At 39.3% G+C, this 13,122-nt stretch overlaps 1 protein-coding gene across 1 annotated transcript in view; it reads right to left on the bottom strand.

Annotated features, from left to right (window-relative positions):
- Positions 1 to 1,075: 1,075 nt before the first annotated feature.
- The window catches only part of piezo1 (piezo-type mechanosensitive ion channel component 1), an 86,109-nt gene continuing 74,062 nt past the window's right edge, over positions 1,076 to 13,122 (bottom strand). Inside the window, exons 41-54 of the mRNA XM_059359681.1 lie at positions 12,626 to 12,764; positions 12,345 to 12,492; positions 11,454 to 11,606; positions 10,858 to 10,919; positions 10,540 to 10,698; positions 9,194 to 9,341; positions 8,873 to 9,061; positions 8,322 to 8,414; positions 7,251 to 7,423; positions 6,975 to 7,097; positions 6,795 to 6,874; positions 5,604 to 5,790; positions 4,120 to 4,261; positions 1,076 to 3,191 (exon numbers count right to left, since the gene is read on the bottom strand). Coding sequence (XP_059215664.1) covers positions 3,063 to 3,191; positions 4,120 to 4,261; positions 5,604 to 5,790; positions 6,795 to 6,874; positions 6,975 to 7,097; positions 7,251 to 7,423; positions 8,322 to 8,414; positions 8,873 to 9,061; positions 9,194 to 9,341; positions 10,540 to 10,698; positions 10,858 to 10,919; positions 11,454 to 11,606; positions 12,345 to 12,492; positions 12,626 to 12,764 — 1,925 coding nt within the window. The 3' untranslated portion in view covers positions 1,076 to 3,062. The remainder of the gene's footprint in view (positions 3,192 to 4,119; positions 4,262 to 5,603; positions 5,791 to 6,794; positions 6,875 to 6,974; positions 7,098 to 7,250; positions 7,424 to 8,321; positions 8,415 to 8,872; positions 9,062 to 9,193; positions 9,342 to 10,539; positions 10,699 to 10,857; positions 10,920 to 11,453; positions 11,607 to 12,344; positions 12,493 to 12,625; positions 12,765 to 13,122) is intronic.

Genomic DNA, 13,122 nt, shown 5'->3' with positions numbered 1-13,122 from the left:
GAATGTGAGAGTTAAAATTGTTAATTTGAGAGGTAAAATTGTGAATGTGAGAGGTAAAATTGTGAATGTGAGAGGTATTCATTGTGAATATGAGAGTTAAAATTGTGAATGTGAGAGGTAAAATTGTTGATGTGAGAGGTATTCTGTGTTAATGTGAGAGGTAACAATGTGAATGTGAGAGGAAAAATTGTGAATCTTTGAGTTAAAATTGTGTGGATGTGAGAGGTAAAATTGATTAATTTATTCATTTTTATGGCTGAGCTGCATCTCAAATGAATCATTCCAGCTTTCAGACCATGTACACCTCTTTCCATCTGGCCCTTACCTTGACCTGCTATCCCCCCCTAAATATCCCTTGTCCCGCACCCCCAATTTCTATTGAATGTAAAGGAGAGACGGGCGCTATATCGTAATAATATAAGCGCTAAAAACAGAGGCTGTACACAGGTATTCCGACAAACTTTTGTTATTAACTGCGGACTGTTCTTTTATTACAAATGACTTATTTCTTAACATATTTTAATTAAATTCGCCGTCAGGAATTTAACAGATGGACTTGTTCATTTGTGCACCTTTAACTGTACTTGTAATGTAAAATGTAAAAGTAATCTCTGTCCATATGACGTCAAAATTATAGAGGACACTCCTCGGATTGTCTCATGTCCCTTGATGTGCCCATGTTCCCTCAGTTGTGTCTTTTCCCACCGGGGAGAGGGGTCAGCAAACGCAACACAGTGTCATCAGTGAAGGAGCAGCAGTGGTTTACCTGTTTAACAAACACCTGCACATGATTAACAACCTACTGGTAGAACTTATATTATTTATTTCAGATTTGCTCCTGAATTTATTCCAATTCATTATTTACATCACAGAATATAATTATGGTGTTTTTTCCGAACATTGGGAGTTTTTTATTAGGCAAAATGTTTCAGGAAAAGAATAAAATCATGAAACTCAGATCAAACCTGTGATGATCTTAATGGAAATAACAATAAATTATGTTAAAAGTGTTTCTTGCTGAGAGAAGGAATCTACCCATCCATAATTATGGATGGGTAGATTGGGATCATTATTGGGAGAAAATACCAGATCATGAAAAGAAAAGGCTTTAATAATAAGACTTGGGAGTGATACACTCAAGTTTAATCTGTTTTCTATTAAACTGCCCATGATGTTTTAATTTATCACATCATTTTGATCAGCTGCAGCATCCAAAATCCCTCGCTGCTCGTTCCTCAAAGCGTAATGAAGAGCTCTGAGATGGTGGTAAACATCAGTGCTGGACAAAATTCCAGTTCAAGCAAGAAATTAGAAAATGTCAAATAAGTGCGATGAGCTGCACTTATCCCTTGTGTGTCCTCCAGACAGCCTACAATGAACTCCATTACCCAGAATACTTAGTGTTTTCACTTTTCACACCTCTGTGTTAAACTTTCATCATTGGTCAGCATAACTCTGGCCCTCCAGGGTGCTACTACGTAAAAAAAAGTCTCCCATTAGGCGTGTTTCCACTGAGTACTTTCTGAGTAGTTTTTGAAGAGTGTTTTGGCTCCGCCCACTAGTTAGTTCCCCTCGGCCTCTGTTCCCATACAGGTACTTTTGTAGCGGCTAACCAACGGAGATCGAATGTGGCAACAGACCGATGCGGCAATTAGTGTTGCCAACTTATTGACTTTGTCTCTATATTTAGTGACTATTCAGACCCTCTAGAGGCTCTTTTTCAAAAAAGCCACTAGCGACAAATCTAGTGACTTTTTCTGGTGTTATTGGAGACTTTTGGAGACTCGTTCCTACTCTTCCTAACGAGCAGCAGGCGCCGTCCCAAAGCACTCACAAGCGGCCCAGTCCTCCCGCAGCAGTCTCTCCCAGCTGCAGTCAGAGCAGGAGATGTTAACCCCTCAGCCTCCAGTTTGCAAATGAATCATGCATGCGCAAAATTTGCCGCTCAGTAGCAGCTCAGAAAGTACCTACCTGAGGCAGGTACTTTCTGAGCCGCTACCTGGTGAAGTTGGTCGGATCCTCTCTCCTAAGCAACAGGCATAGCGACTTGCTAGAGGGAAAAGTACCTAATGGAAACAGCCCTTTTGTTTTCTCTCTCTCTCTGTTGGACATGCCAGTCTGGAGTCTTATAAACCAGATAATTTTAAGCTAAAAAACACGATATTATTAAGCTTGTCCAGCTGTGTCCATCACTTTTTTGTGTGTCTCCAGGAATCAGTTTCTGTTCTGTTCTGTTCTGTTCTGTGCTTAGTTAATTAGTGCTATTTGCAGCTAATGTCAAAAAGTTTTCTCAATTTGCTTGTGTTTTGTCTATTTGCATTCTTAACTTACAGTGCACTGAGCCCTCAGGAAGACTTTACAATGATGTCTTCAAGAGGTTTTTTAAAAAATCAACAGATTTCTGAAACTGCAAAATAGTAACAGACATTATAAGAACTTGGCAGTTTAGCGTTTTTATACCACGTACATGTCTGTTACTCTGCCTGTGGTGGAAATGAAAGCTGCTGTTGATTAGTTCGTCCGAACTTTTGCTACATCTGACAAGAGAAATCCAGCCTAAAACGGCCCCTCTGTTCATAATGTGAAGCCAGACGTTACTTCAACACTAATGAATGATTTTAAAACATTTCATTGACAGCATGGCATGTTTTCAAATGAATCAGCAGACAGATCCTGCAGGTGGTTCGTTCTACGTTTAGTTTCTAGTTTCAGCCACCATTCGCTCCACCAGGGCGTCTCCAGGACTCAGAGGCTGGAAATGTCTCTCTGGTTTCCCTCTGACAGTTTACACAGCTCAGTTTAACTGTAAAATCCTTCAGGAGAGACGTCCAGCTGCACTCTCAATAGTCTGTAGTGTACGCTCGTCTGATGAAAAGTGCTCGGCAGCTGTGAAGGTGCAACAGCAACGTGTCATACAGTCATACAGTATGTCTCTTAGTGTACATCTCATCCATTCGTCTCCTCGGCTCTAAGGCTTCTGGATGTCCACTTGCTCGTGCTGTCCTCGTGAAGTCTCTGTAGTGTGCTTCAGATATCACTGTTTGAATCAGTCTGTGGGTGGGTCAGTATCTGTCCTGGTCTCGACTGTGCATGTCTCTGGTCCATTTGATCATCGTCTCCGGGGATCGATAGAGGAATATCAGCTTGGAGTAAAGTTCCTCTTCCAGTTCCAGCTCTCCTGTCTCACGCACCTGGACCACACGGGACAGAGGTTGGTGTTAGAGGACGACAGAGACGTTATTTTACAGGACACCTCCAACAACATGGCAACAACCCGAGGTGTGTAAAGTATTACTCTGATACAGGTGCATCTCAATTAATTAGAATCTCATAGAAACGTTTATTTATGTCAGTAATTACATTCAAAAAGTGGAAATAACACATTATTATGACTTTTTATCTCATTATTTCAACTTTTTTTAATCTCAAAATGATGACCTTTTATCTCATTATTTCAACTTTTTTTAATCTCAAAATGATGACCTTTTATCTCAGAATTTCGACTTTTAATCTCATTATGACTTTTATCTCATAATTGTAATATTACAAAAGACCAATTATAAAAAGTATGTTTAATATGGAAATGTTGGCCTCTGAAAAGTATGCCAATCTTATTATGACTTTTCATCTCATAATTATGACTTTTTATCTCATTATTTCAACTTTTTTTATCTCAAAATTATGACTTCTTATCTCAAAAATGACTTTTTTCTCATTATTTCAACTTTTTATTTCAAAATGATGATCTTTTATCTTATAATTTCGACTTTTTATCTCAAAATTATGACTTTTTATCTCAGTTTCAACTTTTTATCTCATTATTTTTAACTTTTTTTGTCTCAAAATTATGACCTTTTATCTCATAATTTCAACTTTTAATCTCATTATGACGTTTATCTCAAAATTGTAATATTGCAAAAGACCAATTTTAAAAAGTGTGTTTATTATGGAAATGTTGGCCTCTGAGCAGTATGTCCATCTATATGATTCAATACTTGGTTGGGGCTGTTTGACTTGAACTACTGGAAATAGACTTTTCTGTCATATTCTAATGTATTGAGATGCACCTGTATGTGTGTGCACATGTTAGTAACAGGGTGTTAATGTGCACACACTCACCAGGAAGATGTCTGTGCACAGCTTCAGGATGCGCTCCACACAGGGCAGCTCCTCGAACATGATGGAGTGGGAGATCTCACTGAAGAACCCACGCACAAACTTCCCAATGACTAAAACCACCGACACGTACAGACCCATGATCCTGGAAGCAGAGAAAAGAAAAGGAAAATAATGAGGTGTGTGGGTATAAAACAACTCACAAGTCATAGTTATCTTTAAAACTAGTAAATGCACAGAAGGGAGGGGCTTAATTTTAACCATAATGTATCTTCATAACCATGAAAAAAACATTTTAGTTGCCTGAATGCAACCATAACTTAACAATAGTTGCCGTGAATATTTGAAGAATTGATTGATTAATTCTTTAATGGGACATTTTATTAGCAAGACTGCCACTTATTTACCTGTGTCCAATTTAAAGCCACTGTCTCCTCAATACATAGACCCATTACCAAGGATTAATATGAGGTCAAAGTAAAGGAATCATCAAATTTCACCAGCTAACTTAGTAACAATCTGGTCCTCCTGTTAACCCTTATGCCCTCCTTGGGCATTTTTGTACATTTTTCTCTCTTTTTTCCCATTTGTAGATCATTTTGGGTTAGGGTTAGCTGTGTGGTTTAATAAAATAATGGCAGTGAGATTAAAAAATGTGGTTTGAATGGAAGTCTTTGAGATGTTTTTGGCCACAAAAGTCATTAGAGAACTGGCAAAAAAGGGTTAAAATTCTGAAAATTATTAAGTTTAAAGTTGTAGAGATTTATGAAAATATTTAAAAAAGATATTGATGTATGGTGATTTAATAGTTTTTGTGTGCGTGGCACTACATTGGGAGAATCTGGCACTACATAAAAAATACTAATGCAATCAAATCAATTGTGTTGCTAATCTTTGACATATCAATCAATCAATCAAACTTTATTTATATAGCGCTTTTTCATACATATAAATGCAACTCAAAGTGCATATCCAAGACTCTATTCACCGCCAAAACCCCAGCTCCCTACTATTAATTATATGGAAAATAATTTATTTTTTGTGTTTTTTGGGAAGAAATTATGGAAAAATTCAAATATATAAACTGGCATACAAAGGGTTAAAATTCTGAAAATGATTTAATGTTTGGTAGTTTTGAACAAGTCTGAAGTTGTTTAAGAAATTTATGGGAAAAAACTGAAAAAAATATTAATGTATGGTGATTTAATGGCAGTTGTTGTGTGCCTTTTTTGGCCACAAAGGTCACAAGAGGGTAGTAAATTTGAGGAGGTCATAAGGGTTAACAAATATCAAGCACATTGCTAGAAATATTGTAGTTATATGGAGATTTAGAGAAATGGAGTCTGGATCTTGGAAAGAAGAGAACGATAGCTAGTCCTTGGCTGAGATCTCCTCTTTAGACTCTTAGTTGATGACTACATTTTGACATTTTACCCCTTATTGTTAAACAGACCAACCCATGTAAATGTGTGTGAGTGGTTCCTTACCCGTATCCCGCCAGGAAGCCCAGGCTGGGGGGACTGACTTTGTCGTTGAATATGACCATGGGTAGGACCCCGCAGGAGGAGGCGCAGCCTGCGATGGCAATGTCCCACCACTCCTGGTTCCCACTGCTGTTCAGGGACCGGTCGCTCTTCATGGACAGGGTTATGTCCAGGAAGCCGTCTTCATTACCTGAAAGACAACCAACCAGTTGTGTTAAAACACCTTGATGTATGAATGATCAATAAAACTGGTGGTGTACACCCAGCACAAACAGCTCATAGTGCAGCACAGTAGTGTTGTAGTACTCGAGATAGGTCTTTGTCTCAAGACCATTTTTTGAGGTTCTTGGTCTTGTCTCAGAATTGACAGTTTTACTCGGTCTCATCTTGGACTGGACAGACTCAGACCGGTCTGGTCAAGACCACCGCTGATACGCTACCTTACTGATAAGAGTGAAAAAGGACCCTCTCAAAAACAGCTAATAACTTCAAATCATTGTGCTGCTCTGAGAACAACAGAGCAAAGATTGTTTTTGTTGTCGCAATTATTTGAATACAAATTTAAATAAAAAGAAAACTTAAATTTTGATGTTTTGTTATGATTTTCCTTTGATATATATGGTCTTGGTCTTGTCTCGGTCTCGAACTCCAAATGTCTTGGTCTTGTCTCGGTCTCTGTACTCTCTGGTCTTGGTAATGTCTTGGTCTTGGTTGGTGCGGTCTTGACTACAGCACTGACCAACAAAACCTTTTGGGAAGTCAACTGCAGAATTTTCCTACTATTAATAAGACACACCGTATATATCTATAGTAAGTATAACGCTGGATCTTCACCAAACTGTCTTGAATATAAATCTCATGTAGGTACCAGGTTCCATTGTTTGTGGGAATACTGCAGCAGAATTACTGACACTGAGTTAGTTAAATTAATCCAATAAGAGCATGGATTCAAGACATCTTTTCTCCATATTATAATGCCACCTAGAGAGAACTGACACTTATAGAGAACCTGTTTGTTACTTCTCACTTGATCCTGCTAGAACTTTGCTGAACTGTTTGCAAAGCAGTAATAAACTAATTTGGGTGTGTCAGTTGGCTCTTCCATGCCTGTTATGTTTTACATGTTCGGAAAACATTTTTCTACAACACAAATGTAACAAACATAACATGTAACATAAGTCAATGGACTCTGACCTTTATATAGTTGGGAGACTGGTTTGGCCTCGGCTCCGTTGGGGGCTCGGATGTAGTTGGGGAACATATTAGGAACATGCCTGGTAAAAAGTCAGAACACCATGTGTAAGAACCAACTGTACAGTGTGCATCGACTAAAACACAAACAAACAAACTTGTATTCCCATAAACGAGACCTACACAGGTTCAGTGCGATTGCCAACCAGCAGTGAGGCCAGATCTGCTCTGACTGGGTTCCCCGGTTCCAGGTCTATTGAGTGTTTGTCAAATGTGTGTTCCACTGTCCCTCCTTTACCCAGGTCCCTGTCAGAGAGACAGAAAGACAGACACAATCAGCCTTTAGAGATACAAAAACAATCACAGATATGACACATATAACCATGTTAGCAGATGAACTGTTACAAGTTCATTTGGCGATAATTATGCAATTTTGTTACTAGGAGAGCAACGTTTTACCTTTGGAAAGTCCAGGCGAGACGTAGTGTTAGGTCAACAGGACTCCCAAGTAATTCTTTGATGACTTCCTGTCTGCTGGGAGGGCTGATCCTCCATACGGAGCCTGAACTACCTTCAATCATGGCCGTCACGATATCATCATAACTGTACAGAGTGATGAACTGCATGGCCACCTAGATGGACATAAACAACAAAAATATGCATTGAAAACATTATTAATGTTAGAGGTAAAATTGTGTATGTGAGAGGTAAAATTATTAATGTGAGAGGTAAAATTGTGAATGTGAGAGGTAACATTGTGAATGTGAGAGGTATTCTTTGTGAATGTGAGAGGTAAAATTATTAAGGTGAGAGGAAAAATTAATGTGAGAGGAAAAATTACTGTTAGAGGTAAAATTGTGAATGTGAGAGGTAACATTGTGAATGTGAGACATACAATTGTTAATGTGAGAGGTAAAATTGTGAATGTGAGAGGTAAAATTGTTAATGTGAGAGGTAAAATTGTGAATGTGAGAGGTAAAATTATTAATGTGAGAAGTAAAATTGTGAATGTGAGAGGTACAATTGTGTATGTGAGAGGGAAGACAGTCCATCAATTTTCACAACAAAGTTGTGTTGAGCCTGAGTTTTTGTCACAGCATGTGTACATTTTCTTCCCAATTAATTTCATTGTTTACTATTACTGTTACTTTTTCTGTTCTGGCATCCAACTGCCCAGCTAGATGTTGTTACCCCCTGAAACTCTCCTTTTTCCTATTATTCTCATAGATCCCAATTGTTTTCCTCACAGTTTCTGCCATCAGTAAAGCCAGAATCTGCAGCTCTATGTTTTGAGCTACTCTATAGAGGTATTCATATTAATACACATAAGTAAATTATATCATAACATTTGTAGTCATCTGTCAATATTATTCCTGTCTGGAGATACAGTCTGACCGAACTGTTTACTTGAAAATTGCACACCTATGTTGCCATCACTAGAAAAAAAACAGTCTTAAAATGATTTATATTTGCTACAGCACTCAGACAGCAGGACAGACGTATATACATCAAACTGAAATCAGTACATACCGCATTGTCTCCAAATTTCTTGGTGAGTGCATCATATTCAGCTTCTGTGAAGGGCTGGATGGACTGCTGCTGCACACTCATGGTGAACAGGGACTAGACATACACAGAGGAAAAAATACATCAGTGAATTATGCACATTTTATATCGTGGTGCCATTTACTCTGTACATTTGCACCAATAATCCATTTGCTTGTACAGACAGTAAAGATCCAATATTACTGAATAGATTTCCATCTGTGAATGAAGATGAACTTCTACCTTCATGGCAAATGTACAGAGCATGTATAGATTTAATACAAAATCAGATCTACAACACAAGTTAAGAGGCTGTTGTCTTTCAGCTTGTAACACTGACGTCTGGAGTCTCTGGACAAAACTGGAATAACTCTGATTACATCACTATAGAAATGTTTTACATGGCAGTCTTTATCTCTAAGTGGAAGTGATTTCACTTAGGGTTACTGTGATGCAGAACAAGGAACTTATAAATGTAGACTCTATTTAATCATTAACTTCATTTATTTTAGCTGCAGCTCTAGAGACTCAGTTACCTCGTATCCTCCCAGTTTGACGGTCACCGTGACATCGATGGGGTGGTTGACCACGCCCACTACTGATCTGACCAATGAGATGAAGAGAAGTGGGAACCAGATGATGCAGATCAAGAAGAAGATGATGAGTCCACCCATGCCATATTTCACGATCTTCTTCTTCTTCTGTCCGCGAGGCTGTGGGTATTTCTGAAGGCAGAACACATGGAGATAAGCAAAAAATGTCAAATGCAAAGGATGTCGTTTTTGCAGCTGAATCTGAGGAGTTTAGCCCTTTAATTCATTTTTCTTAGTTTTTTTCTGTACCCGCACACTTCATACCTTCTCCGTCTCACGGCTGCATTTAATAATGAAGATGTTGGCATAAATGTCCTCCACACACATCCAGTTGGACAGAGACAGAGTGGTGTCCGTCCACACCCAGTCCATCACGGCTCGCAGCTCCACCAGGAACGGCACCAGACGAAATCTACACTCAAACAGAAGCACAACACCCATGTCACACTGACAGTTTACTATATACTGATTCTTCTTAACAACTTTAACATTTGCAGGGTCGAATTCACAAAAGGATTGCATGGCTGTTTTGGCTGCTGGACACAAAATAATGTGTAGATCTCATTAAAGTCATTAAAGATAAGGATGAGAACATACTGTTTCCACTGAATAAAAGTATGGATAGGGGTGTCCATTACAGTCCAATACCTGGAATGAGGCAGGTCTCACTTGCCAAAACGCCCCGAATTTGAATATGGTTTTCTCCCCTGAAAAAGCCTGGTTGCTGATTATATGGAACGCTAAACAGGATGTGACGTAGTACTAGACGCCACAACAAAACACGCCATTTGTAAAAGCCGTAAAAGCAGTGTTGCCAACCTAGCGACTTTGTCGCTATATTTAGCGACTTTTCAGACCCCCCTAGCGACTATTTTTTCAAAAAAGTGACTAGCACAAATCCAGCAACTTTTTCTGGTGTTATTGGAGACTTTTGGAGACTTTTGGAGACTCATTCTTACTCTTCTTAACGAGCTGCCGGACCCTGCTGCTCGTTAAGAAGAGTAAGAACGAGTCGAAGCGGCACAGTCCTCCTGCAGCAGTCTCTCCCAGCTGCAGCCACAGAGCCGGAGGGGATTTTAACCCCTTAGCGTCCAGTCTGCAAACTGCTAATAGGCTAACAGTTAGCTCTTGAGCAGTACAGTGTGTATGTGCTGCTGCTGCAGGAGGTGTTCACTTAGCGAGCTCTGTTTGTTTACAACTCTGTGCACAGTTAGCAATGCTGGTTAATTCACAATCACAATGTTTATGATCAGCGGAGACGCTGTGCATAATTAGACATGCTGGTTTGCTTATGATCAGCAGTGGACTTTGTGCACATTTAGTGACGGCGGCCACAGTTGTGTCTCCCGTGTTTAATCCGTTGCGTTTGTGATCACGGATCACGGTCGAAACTGTTGCTAAGACGATCGAAAACCATACGTCACCTCCGGAGTCTCTAAATCCCTCTGGGGCCTTTTTTTGTAATGGAGACACGCAGAGTGAGCGGACATTTGAGAGGGCGTGGCCTGAGACTTTCCAGGGGGCCACTCTTCCCTCTAAAGGAAACACGGCTTATATATAGCATTTTATGGAAAGGCCCAGACAGCTGCAGCCTGGCTTTGTGTCCGTACCCTTGGAAGAGAAAGAGGTTGAGATGGTTGTACTTCTTGGTGAGGAAGTTGCCGAGAATACGAGTCGGGTATCCACAGCGGATCTGATAGGCTGACAGGCCGAAGTAAATACACTTGACAAAGTACCAGAGCTGGGCCACAAAGTTCTTATTGAACATCCTGAACAGAGAGAAGGAGAAAGAACAGAGCTTGTTAGATCTAACAACATAAATGGTATTGTTCTATCAAAATGATTGTTTTTCATTTGAAAGGATTTGAAAGTCCCTCTATGTGATTCAGTCCACAGGTGATAACCAGTGAATAAGAACTCTGACTCACCCTTCAGTGACAGCAGGCAGGATGAAGAACATCCAGAGGTGGATCCCAAACACAAGGATCACCTGGAATGACAGGAGAAGGATAGGAAGGGTAAATAAGGGACTACTAAAAAATGGAGATCGCAGGCCTCTCTGAAAGTCACCTGTAACAAGAATACTGAAACACAGTCATGAAAATGCACTTATTGGTGTTGTGATGGTAAATAAGGAAACAGTTATGACCCAGTTACTAAATAAAACCTGACTTATTCTGGTCGGTCTGGCTCATTTTAACTTGATTTGGTTCCATAAAAAGCTAATTCTCGATAGTTTAAGTTTTACAGTTTTAACTTAACTTACTGTCACATTCAAAGTACACAGTCTCAAGCATCATTCTTCATATTGAAGGGGAAGAGAAAAAATATATCCAGTGAAGAGCAGGTTCACATTCTCAATTTTGGTAGTTCAAAGAAGCCGCTACACTGGGAAACTAGTTGAATTGGATACATGGAACTGAAAATAAGTGAGACGAAACCGGCCCCTGACCTCTTTAAAGGAAAGAATGAAACAAGACAGATAGAAACTTGAATGCTAATATTGTGAATAAATAAACTGAACCTGGAAAATGAGTTTTCCCAGGACAGCCTTGCGCAGGTACAAGGCTCTGTCGATGATCATGGTGCTGAACTGGATGAGCAGCATCACCAGGAAGGCCTCGGGAACCTGGTCCTCCGACAGCGTGGAGGCGATGTCGGCTGCTGCGCTGTGTTTCTGCAGGAGAGAGGTGCAATTTTACCTCTCACATTCACAAAGAATACCTCTCACATTAACAATTTTACCTCTCACATTCACAAAGAATACCTCTCACATTAACAATTTTACCTTTCACATTCACAATTTTAACTCTCATATTCACAATGAATACCTCTCACATTCACAATTTTACCTCTCACATTAACAATTTTAACTCTCACATTCACAATTTTACCTCTCACATTAACAATTTTACCTCTCACATTAACAATTTTACCTCTCACATTCACAATAAATACCTCTCACATTCACAATTTTACCCCTCACATTAACAATTTTACCTCTCACATTCACAATAAATACCTCTCACATTCACAATTTTACCTCTCACATTAACAATTTTACCTCTCAAATTCACAATTTTACCTCTCACATTCACAATTTTACCTCTCACATTAACACAGAATACCTCTCACATTAACAAATTTACATCTCTCACACACAATTTTATCTCTCACATTCATAAAAAATGTGTGTATGTGAGAGGTGAAATTGTGAATGTGAGAGGTATTTTTTGTGTATGTGAGGAGAAGAATGAATTATGGCCTATACGGCCCTTCATAAACATGTGTATTTTGCGAGTATTTATTAATGATTATGACTATTGAGTGTCAATTGGTAAATTATGACACTTCATGTTAATCACTGACAGCCAAAAAAATAATTATAAAATTACAACTTCCATCCATCTCTCACCCCAAAAGCCCAAAAGCCAAAGACGATGACAATGAAGTCGATGACATCAGTCAGGAACATGAGTGCGTAGACATCTGTGGCGGCCCGATACTCAGCATGAAGAATCCCACTGAAGAACCCCTGAGCCGGCCTGTAAACACTCTGAGCACTGCAGAGGAACAAAACATGTATGGATTAATTCATTCAGAATGTAAGAAAATCAATCAATGTTACACACTGATGTTATTGTAATGCTGGAGGAATATACAGTCTTTCAGACAATTTCCAACAAACCTACTCACCCAGAGATGAGGACATGTTTTATCTTGTTTCCCACGGCCATTAATCTCTGACTGGCTGCTTCTCTCCTCCTGCTTTTCTTCTTCTTCGCTGGTTCTTCACAGGGATCTGGGGTCTCCTCTGTGGACTCCACTGGAAGAGTCAGAACAAGAGGTGGGATTCAAACAGAGCAGCGCAGAGAAATTAAAAATCTTTGCTACACATAGGTGAAATTATGTATGTGAGAGGTAAAAGTGTGAATGTGAGAGGTAAAAGTGTGAATGTGAGATGTAAAATTGTGAATGTGAGATGTAAAATTGTGAATTTGAGAGGTAAAATTGTGTATGTGAGAGGTAAAATTGTGAATGTGAGAGGTAAAATTGTGAATGTGAGAGGTAAAATTGTGAATGTGAGAGGTAAACTTGTAAATGTGAGAGGTAAAATTGTGTATGTGAGAGGTAAAATTGTGAATGTGAGAGGTAAACTTGTAAATGTGAGAGGTAAAATTGTGAATGTGAGA

Source organism: Centropristis striata, chromosome 20 (genome assembly GCF_030273125.1).
Source record: "Centropristis striata isolate RG_2023a ecotype Rhode Island chromosome 20, C.striata_1.0, whole genome shotgun sequence".
Classification (NCBI taxonomy): Eukaryota; Metazoa; Chordata; class Actinopteri; order Perciformes; family Serranidae; genus Centropristis; species Centropristis striata.
The sequence above is the reverse complement of the archived record's forward strand: the minus strand, read 5'-3'. Positions and strand labels throughout refer to the sequence as shown.